Source organism: Berghia stephanieae, chromosome 6, assembly GCF_034508935.2.
Source record: "Berghia stephanieae isolate SIO BIC M18660-M18661 chromosome 6, UCSD_Bste_1.3, whole genome shotgun sequence".
In the NCBI taxonomy this organism is placed as follows: domain Eukaryota; kingdom Metazoa; phylum Mollusca; class Gastropoda; order Nudibranchia; family Aeolidiidae; genus Berghia; species Berghia stephanieae.
In genome coordinates, this window is record NC_088365.1 from 22,508,401 (window position 1) to 22,518,400 (window position 10,000).

Consider the following 10,000-nt stretch of genomic DNA (forward strand, 5'->3'; position numbering starts at 1 on the left):
CCAATTAATTGAATTAACAACAAATGTCTGTACATCAAGGCGACAACAAGATAATGCTTCGTCTGTTAAAAAGAACCACCTGTGCTAGAGCAATCTCAGCTAAATTTCTCCACGTATTTGGGTTTGGGTGTTCACGCAATTGTGTTATTGCATCTGTTAACTTGGATTTAATGAAACAATATAAAAGCTGCACATCTTTTGCTAAAGGTAGTCTTCTTGCTGTGTTAAATCTTCTTTTGTGAAGAGTGTGCAGAGCTCTCGATGATATTTGATGTGACCAGTCAGAAGAATAAAGTTTGGTAAATGCTTCAGCCTGTTTCTCTAATAGAGTATCTCCTGATTGCAAAGCCTCTGATTTCAAAATGTCTGCACAGGCTTTTAAGGAATGGCCTAACTTTAAAGCAAGTGAAGGTATTTCATAAATTCCAGTGATGCAATTGTACTTTGCTAAAACTTTGACAACTTTGACAACAGTTGAAAATAACAGGGGGTCAATGCACTGTGTAATATTTTCAATTTCACATTCGTTTTTCATTTCATTCAAAAAACGGCCAATTTCTCTCATTTTTTGTTTTATGTACTGGTATTGATGTGGCTGGTCTAAAAATTTAGAAAAAAGATTTTTCCCATACTGCAAAATGACACTGTCATGGCGACAAAGGAGGGAGATCCTATCGGAACTCATTGTGTTTAAAATCTTTTCTTCAAAATCACTATTATCGTCTTCCTGTTTACTTGAAAGTAAAAGAAAATTTGTATTTTTCTTTGAGCTTTTGGTTTCATTATTGAAGGCAGCACATTTTTTCTTGTGACGCCATAAATCCTTCCTTAGAAAAAGTCCAAAACATTTTTCACAGGTTGTAAAAGCCTCTAAGTTGTCAGTTATTGGTTGCCTTCTAGCCGGAATCAAAAAACCTTTTTTTGCATCTATCACTGTTTTGTTGTGTTTAAAATCCCCACGATGAAGCAATAACTGCAATTCCCTCTTTCTGTCCTTGGTACCTACTTTATGGGCTAAAGCTTTTGCCACTTCAATTTCCCCACTATGTACACTTTCTAAATGCCTAGCCATTTTAGCATAAAGTCTACCACAATACAAACAAGAATGTCGTTTGTCCCATTTTCTTTTACCCCCGATCCTCCTGGCACCATTTTCTGCACAGTCATGTCATCTGCTTTCTGTGGAAGGTCAGCCTCCTGATCATCGAGCTGTGGGAGAGGGATGATGACAGACTCGCTACCACTTTCTACCTCACTCTCTGCAACACAAACTAGACTTGCAGTTGTAGGACTTCTTTGGTGTTCATTGGGGTCTGAAAATGCAAAAATAAAAAACATGACTTCACTTGCTGTTGTGCAATTCAAAGTACTTATGCATACCATGTAGACCCCAAGTGTGTCGCAATAGCCGAGCGGATAAGCCATTGCACTGTGATATGGGAGATCTGGGTTCGAGTCCCACTTTTGGCACTGCAATTGAACCTTGGGAGAGGTTATTTGCACACACTGCCGCTGCTCTTACAACGACATATGGTTCACGGAAAACCAAAAAATAATTTCCCCTTCTCGGGGTGAAATATTTCACCAAAAAAAAGTGCTGTCTCAATTTTGTAGGAGTAGGTTAACATGACTGGTTACAACTGACTCATTTGGATAGAATAGTAGACTATCTCAAGGCATTAAAAAAAAATCATTCTTCTCTTCATAAAACAATTTGGTAATAACCATGCAATACAACTAATGCTCAAGGCCATACATCTGTGTGACATGTGGGATTGCACCAGTGTTGTCACAGTATAAAATGAGTTACAAACAGGTTTCAAGGGATCAAAGTACGTACTATTATGGGTAAATTAGAGTATATTCCTGCTTATTGTATTTGGATTTTAAATCTAAAGCATCACAGGTTCTTATTTACCTTTGTCATCAGCATCCTCAGGATCGCTGTCTGTTTTGCAGCTAGAAGAACTCTCTCCTGAGCTTTCAGGGACATATTCGTCTTCACTGTCCATTTCTGAAATAAGATTGTAAGAGGGAACGATGCTTGCTTGTATCTTCAAAACAGTTTGTTGGGTTTAATTTTCAGGTTTTTAAGACATTTTTAACACAAAACAGATATCGTAATGTGCTCGTCAAGGAAGCTAAATCATAAATCTAACTTTTTCATACTGATTCATTATTTATATTCCTTGTTTAGGACAAAGTCGCATTCAACAAGAGGTCGCATTCAACGAGGTCAGGGGCCCTGTCCCAAAGACTTCGTTGAATGCGACTTCCACTGTAAACAAATTGATACTCAAATTTGTGATATTTTAGTTAATTGTCCAATGCGTCATTCACTATTCCCCAAACAGCAACATTTTTAAAACGGAACATGATGTATCGCATATTTCTTCTGAAGACAGAATTAATTCGGCATTGTATTTGTATCTTTTCTATTTCACTAAAAACACCTCATCACAGGTTATTTACCTTTGTCATCAGTATCCTCTGGATCGCTGTCTGTTTTGCAGCTAGAAGCACTCTCTCTTGGGCCTTCGGGGACATATTCGTCTTCACTGTCCTTTTCTGAAATGACCATGAAAAGTATATATCAAAACATGTGTGCAAAATTGAAATGAAGTTTCTCTTTACTCCAGAGAAGCAAACATCAGATATATTGTAGATGTAATTCTCTAACCATATAGTCTGGTTATGTCTTTGAAAACTAACTTGGTTAGAGAATTAAATCAAGGAGATGAAAGTACAATAATCAAAACTCTTTTCTATAACTGACCCCCACCATCTTCATTTATGTTACAGACTAAATGAAAGAGCAATGCCATCATTCTAAACTCAATATTGTGAGAGGCAGAGGAAGAGAGAGAGAAAGAGAAAAAGAGAGAGATAAAAAGATTATTTCATTTCAAAATGCAGTATCTAAAAGAAAGGATATGATTTCTATGATAAGATTATCAACAATAATTTTTCATCTTTGTTGCAGAGCACTGCTGGTTGTTTGGCCTGGCAGTGAACTTTCTCATTAATGAGGGGAAAATAAGATATTTTTGGCTCACTCTATGACAACCCAGCTGGATTGTCCAAAGTTAATTAAGAACCGATGGAAAGTTGTTAGTGATAGACTATATGAAATGTAATAGTAATACACATTATTAGAAACCAAAATGAGCTACTATTAGGCCTGTAATGACTTACTTTCTTTTTCTTATCTTTAATGTGAGTAAACAGGCATTCAAATACGTAACTCCTTAAAGGACTTCATGCCAATAAGACCAGAGCCTAACCCTGTAGCTCGGAGCTGACTAGTAGCAATTTCTTGTTACGCTTTGGATAGGACACTGGTCTTTTGAAAAGTACTTTACACCCATTTCCAATAGGTCTAATGATATCCAGCTACCCACTTTCTGCTGGATAGGTAGGGGGATTGGAAAAAATTCTAATGTCTTTTTTGCCTGAACCTGGAATCAAACCCGGGATATCTGTGTGATAGGCCACAACTCTATCAACTGATCTCAAGGGACCCTCAATTGAGCATTTGAATGCCATGTAAAAGTTGACAAGCATTCAAGAGGTAATAATATTCCTTTTGGTTTGAGTGGTTAGAAAAGCAAAATGAAAATGATAAAATCAAACTTACTGCAATTACTGCCTATTTCTTCAGGAATTTGTCCACCACGACGAGGAGGCCTTAAGTTCGCACATCTCTGATTCTGGAACAGAAAATATATTAGAATAGAGGATTAGAAGTAGACTTATGCAGCTATATATATGTGCATTCCAATCTGGCATCTCTCGAATGGCTCTACCCAGACTGACAGTCAACCAAAAAAAAAGGTACATTGTTACACAAACATAATACTATCATCTGCATTTTTTGCTAAATAGGAGCCTAAAATTTGCCAAAAATAACGTCAAAATGTGCCAAAAGTGCCAAAATTTGCCAAAAAATTGCGGGGCAGAGTTAGACGTGATATGATATTTAACCCCTAAACTCCCCATAATCCTTGAAAAAATGTATGAAAATTAAATGGTTTCCAATTTTTTCCAACTTTACTTTTAGATAAAATGGTGTTTCAAATGAAATCTATTGCCCGTTATATCCTGACAAATAATATCATTAATTCCAGCTAAAAGTGAAAAAGAAATCACAAGAAAACGTTTTTTCAGAAGAAAAAAAATGTCAAAAATCGGAAAATTTGCCAAACTTTGCCAATTTTGTGAAATTTGCGGAAGGGCCCGGAATTTGCGGCCGCAAAATATGCAGATGACAGATAATAGCATTAAACTATGAGCATACTTAAGAACGACAACTCAGAGCAAAAAAGGATCTTGTTTTAAACTAAAGCATAAACCTAGCCGAGTCATCTCAGCCAATTAGAAAAGGCTTCGGTCATAATACATATTCCATGAATCAAACAAAGCAGGTCTTTGAATAGATAATTATTAATTAATCAATGACTAGAAAACTATGTAACCTTCATATCATTAACAATGTAGTTACCTCAGTCTTGTCTTTTGCTTTCTTTATCATCCCAGAATCGGAAAGTAAAGAAAAAACTTCATTTGCAGTTTTCAACGGTTTCTGAAAAAAAGAAACAATACAAATACATAAACTTTTATCAAAGAAAAAAAAATGTAGTGAGTGGTTGACTTTAGCCATGTAAAAAACATTTATTATACTCCAATTTGGAGGCTTGCATTTTAAAAATTCATCCCTCGTCAATTACAACAGTGGCAATTACAAATAAGTAAACCAACTAAGTAACCAGAAGAAATTAAAAACACATAGATCAGCAGATGAATCATAAATGATTCAAAGTCTACGTAGCCAAGAACTGTCAGTGTCTTAGTCTTAGTGTAGGCTACCCAGCCTACTGCAGACTGCATAGGAATTGTTAATTTTTTTTTCTTTTGATATTAGGGTTTGCAACAAGTAAAGGCATGTTTTAGAAGGTACTTTGATACCTGCATGACTCAAAAATGGGCACCTGAAATAGGGCCTGTGGCTGTGACCTTATTTTTTATTTTTTGATAGCTTCTTCTTTCTTTCTTATTTATAAATATGGATTTTCACGATGTTTGTGTCACATGCAGCTAGGCTTAGAAACTTGACAGGCCAGTCAGCGCCGATCACAAGTCTGACGTCATGGGGGATTTCCTTGGCTGCTGGAAATGTCAAGTTCGCGACCAGCGTGTCCAAGATTTCGAGCGTGTCCTTTCAGACTGGGGATTTCATTCGGCATCGTGTGTAGTTTGTGTGTGTGTGTGCATGACTTTTTTCGTTTTCTTTTCAAAACGGGGCCTGATAGATATGGATGCCAAGTTGGATTATTGAAACCCAAAGTTCCCGTATTTTTTTTGTTTGTCGCCTCTTGCTTTTCGTTTTATACTAGGAGTTTGTGTATACTTCTTCACCTGAGTCGCACCGCAACTATTATTTTATACAGCTGCCATTTTTGGAATTTTCATTAAAAGACAGCAGTTGTGACGCTTAGTTGCGACTGAATCGTATCGTTCTTGCGGCTGTTTTCAAAACTGCTTTTTCACACCATTTCATAAAGAAGCAGGAGTGAGTCGCAACACAACTATTACTTTTTATACAGCTGCCATTTTTGGAATTTTCAATAAAAGCGCAGCAGTTGTGATTTTTTTTGACAACGGCTTCCTTTTACGGCTTTAATTTCACATAACCGCATCTGACTATAGTCATTCTCCCGACACGCTTTTTTTTGCTGTATATGAAAATAGTAAAAATAGCAGCTATAAAAGGAGAGATTGTTGCGATCCGATGGCGTAATTGTAAAGCAACTCCTGCTTTATTGGGAAATGGTGTGAAAAAAGCAGCTTTGAAAACAACTGCAGGAACGATGTGACTCACTCGCGACTAAGTATCATAACTGCTGCGCTTTTATTGAAAATTCAAAAAATGGCAGCTGTGTGCAAGTAATTGTTGCGGTGCGATTCACTCCTGCTTTTTAGTGAAATGGTGTGAAAAAATCAGCGTTGAAAACAGCCGCAAGAACGATATGACTGTCGCAACTAAGCATCACAACTACTGCCTTTTTAGTGAAAATTCCAAAAATGGCAGCTGTATAAAAATTATAGTTGCGATGCAACTCATGTGCTATTTAACGGCTTAGTCGTATCACAACTGCTACTCTTTATGTGAAAATGGCGCAAACAGCAGCTATAAAAAGCAGCATTTGCGATGCTACCTGGGCACGCCTTCGCATCGCGAAATGGATCTTCTCTAAAATCGCTGTCAACCCCCGCATCCCCCCCCCCTCAAATCACCAAGTTTTCATCATTTGACAATGACATTGCGAAAATTGCAACACAAGAGTGATATTAAATCCGACCAAATTAATTGTGCGTGAAGATTTTTTTTTACATATCAGAATTGTGAAACTTGGCATTAAAATCGCCAATTTGTCCTATATGGCAGGAAACCATTACATGTCATTACACACGTCATTAGTCATTACCATAGCACACATAGGTTTCGCTAAGGTCATTACACTACACATCTCACTCAACTGCCTTCATGTGCCACGAGTGAGAGGCGCCGGGTGAATGGGGTACCCCATAATATGTCTGTGAATTAGCATTGCCTCTGTCGGTGGGGATTCCATGGCATCCCATGACGTCACACAGAAATTAAGCAGCCAATCAGCAACGATCAAATATTGCGATCAGCGCTGATTGGCCTGTCAAGTTTCTACGCCTAGCTGCATGTGTTTGTGTCATTGTATTTAGTTTGCAATCAGTAGTCCATTGGTGTATGTTTTGTATAAATTGTAAGTGATTGAATAATAGCATTGAGGATGAAACAGGAATATTTCAATTGATAACTGAGGTCAATTATAAAGCTTGTCCCTTTTTATTAATTATTAACATCATGACACTAAACTTAAAAATCTTATTCGATGATGTATCATAAATGTCATGTCCCAATTTCATCCGGCATCAGAAATCAGACCATCCCTGCAGCAAGCATGCATACCCCTGACGCCATTCATTCTTTCCTATATTTCATTACAATGTGACGGAAATAGATAAAAGTGGAGAATGCACACGATTTTTTTAGTGATACTGAAACTGATATTGATGTTAATGTAAATCGAATTTCGAGAAATTTAAGATAGGTACCAGATTTTGTTTTTGTACTAACTTTATTTCTACAGCATGGAATTTAAGTGGTATCACTGTTCTTGTGTTGCAATACCTTTCCAATGACGTATGTCTTGGTCTTGATTAATTTTGAATTATTTTTTTTTGTCAAGTTCAAAGTCCGGTAGCACTGCTCACTGCACTGATGTGGGGAGAGAAATATCGACCCAAGAACATCGTGAATTGACTGGGAACCGCAACACTGCGATATTACTATTACCTGAATTTAAACTCTAAAAATAATAATAAGAGAAGGCAGCCCTCATTGCTAAGAATTTAACGCGGAAATCTTAACAATCGCCGATGCCGATAGCATAGCCATAGCGCAGAGCTCTAACTCTAGGCTGATGAAGTCGTAATTTAGTGATTTGTTTAGTTAGATTGGTAAGAGTAAGAATCCAAAAAATAATTTTAAGAGATCCGATTCCGAACAATTAAAACTAGACTTGCTTTTTATCCATATCAATAACTAATTAAAAGTGGGAAAAAAATATTTCTTACCCCTTTTTTACGTTGAAAAGTCCACATCTTCGCCTGTCAGTACAGTGTCAGCCGAGCGCAGCCATTGCAGACAAAAACTTCCGGTTGGCAGCAGCTTCTTATGGTTCACACTATTATGTTATGACGATCGACCCAATCAGCAAAGTCCGGTCCGCATTCGTGCACCGTCGCGAACCCGCCCGGTAGCATCGTCACAACACACCTTTCGACTAGATGCTCTGCCGTTTCGGGTTCTTGCCTCGTGGATCTTTACCTTGCAGTTGGTGAGGGGGCTTGAGGCACACGGGAGGGCAAAGGTGTAAATCCCGGTCGACCGTCACGAGACCATCCCGGGTATCGAGCCAACGAGCCACATGAGCTGCTCGCCCCGGTGTGTGACTAAATTTGATCCAAACCCGGTGCCCGAATAGCAGCCCTATCCCGGGCGCCACACTATTGTCCGGTTGGCGTCTACCGTTTCAAACTCTTTTTCAGAAGAGCGGTACAAGACGCACACCAACGCAATTCAATATTTTCACACACCGTAAATTGTGTAAAATCCACACACACGTTTCAAGTAAAACGTCATTATGGGGACTTCGATGAAATTTGGTGAAATGGTTCAGGGCGTCAAAATGATGGTTTTAAACCAATACCATTATGGGGACCCGAGTGTAAGGCCCCACAATGACAAGGGGTCCTCAGAACGTTGGTGTGTAACCAGGTATTGGTCCCCATAAGTAATGCCATACAAGAACACACACACACACACATACATACACACACACACAACACAACACACAACACAAACCAAACCTATCTTGCTTCTCATACCATCTACTAAAATCGAAACAAATATGTTTTAAGGGAACGTTTAAAAATAGACAAAGATTCTTTTTCACGAATGCTCTGCGGTAAGGCGTTCCAAATAGAGGGTCCGAAATGAGAAAAGGATCTCATTCCAGCATTTTTCCGAATTCGAGGGACAACTAGTTTTGTGGAATCACTGGCCGAACGTAAGGGGCGGGGTTTTGAATATCTTTCAATTAGTTCTGAAAGGTAGGAAGGGGCAGTACCTTCAAGACAACGATACACTAAAACACAAGCTTTGAATTTAATTCTTTTCCCAATAGGCAGCCAATGCAGGTCATGAAGTAGAGGTCCGGCAGAGTCGCACCTACGCTTCATGAATACTAGTCTGGCAGCGCTGTTTTGGACAATCTGAAGACGTTTCAGATTGTATTGCGAAACGCCAAACAACAGAGCATTACAATAATCCAATTTCGATAGTACGAGGGACACAACCAGGTGCTTGGTCACATCCTCAGATATGAACCGTCTAATGGAAGCAATCTTTTTTAGTTGGAAAAAGAGAGATCTAACCAAATTATTAACCTGATGCTCCATCGACAGTTCAGAGTCTAAGAATGTGCCAAGGTTTTTCACTTTGTCAACAATTTGAATAGAGGCATCCCCCAACTTCAAATCTGTTTCACTTTTCCACTTCCTGTTCCCCACATACAGCACCTCCGTCTTATCGTCATTCAGTTTCAGTCTGTTCTCATTCATCCATTTCTTAACACTTTGGATACAATTTTTACTATTGGCTGATACTTCTTGTAAATTTCTCGTATTGGAAACGCAGTACAATTGCGTATCATCAGCGTATTGATGGTAAGACAGACCATAACTTCTGATGATTTTAGACAGAGGGCCAACGTACAAAACAAAAAGAACGGGTCCAAGTACTGAACCCTGGGGAACCCCACAATCAAGAAAGATTTCCTCCGATCTATATTCATCCACCGTAATAATCTGTTTACGATTGAACAAATATGGCCTAAACCAATCAAGCGCTGCACCAGACACGCCATAAGTAATTTCAAGACGTTTGAGAAGAAGATTGTGATCAATAGTATCAAAAGCAGACGATAGGTCAAGCAAATTCAGCAAAGAACATGAACCATTGTCTATAACAGAGAGGAGATCATTAACAACCCTAACAAGTGCGGTTTCCGTCGAATGATGTTGCCTATAAGCAGACTGAAATTTTTCTTCAAGACAATTATTTTTAAGATGAGACAGTAATTGTTTCAAAACAAGCTTTTCTAAGATCTTAGAGAGAAAAGGAAGATTAGAGACAGGGCGATAGTTTTTTAAGTTCTCTTTATCGAGATCAGGTTTTTTTCAAAAGGGGTTTGACATGGGCAACTTTGTAAATGTCTGGTACAGCACCTGTAGTAATAGTAGTAGTAGTAGCAGTAGTAGTAGTAGTAGTAGTAGTAGTAGTAGTAGTAGTAGTAGTAGTAGTAGTAGTAGTAGAAGTAATATTAGTAGTAGTAGTAGTAGT

At 38.3% G+C, this 10,000-nt stretch overlaps 2 protein-coding genes across 5 annotated transcripts in view; both read right to left on the minus strand.

Annotated features, from left to right (window-relative positions):
* Window positions 1-7,899, minus strand: part of LOC144974679 (uncharacterized) — a 9,420-nt gene extending 1,521 nt beyond the window's left edge. Inside the window, exons 1-6 of one of the 2 annotated variants that reach the window (XM_078917788.1) lie at window positions 7,672-7,899; window positions 4,502-4,582; window positions 3,638-3,710; window positions 2,473-2,568; window positions 1,919-2,014; window positions 1-1,313 (exon numbers count right to left, since the gene is read on the minus strand). The exon at window positions 1-1,313 is cut by the window's left edge and continues 1,521 nt beyond it. In XM_078917788.1, the coding sequence (XP_078773914.1) occupies window positions 1,057-1,313; window positions 1,919-2,014; window positions 2,473-2,568; window positions 3,638-3,710; window positions 4,502-4,582; window positions 7,672-7,698 (630 nt within the window). In that variant the 5' untranslated portion in view covers window positions 7,699-7,899 and the 3' untranslated portion in view covers window positions 1-1,056. Of the gene's footprint in view, window positions 1,314-1,918; window positions 2,015-2,472; window positions 2,569-3,637; window positions 3,711-4,501; window positions 5,470-7,671 lie in introns of those variants that run through there. The other variant, XM_078917787.1, reaches the window with a different exon arrangement.
* The window catches only part of LOC144975652 (uncharacterized), a 44,690-nt gene that overhangs the window by 10,330 nt on the left and 24,360 nt on the right, over window positions 1-10,000 (minus strand). The window lies entirely within an intron of this gene.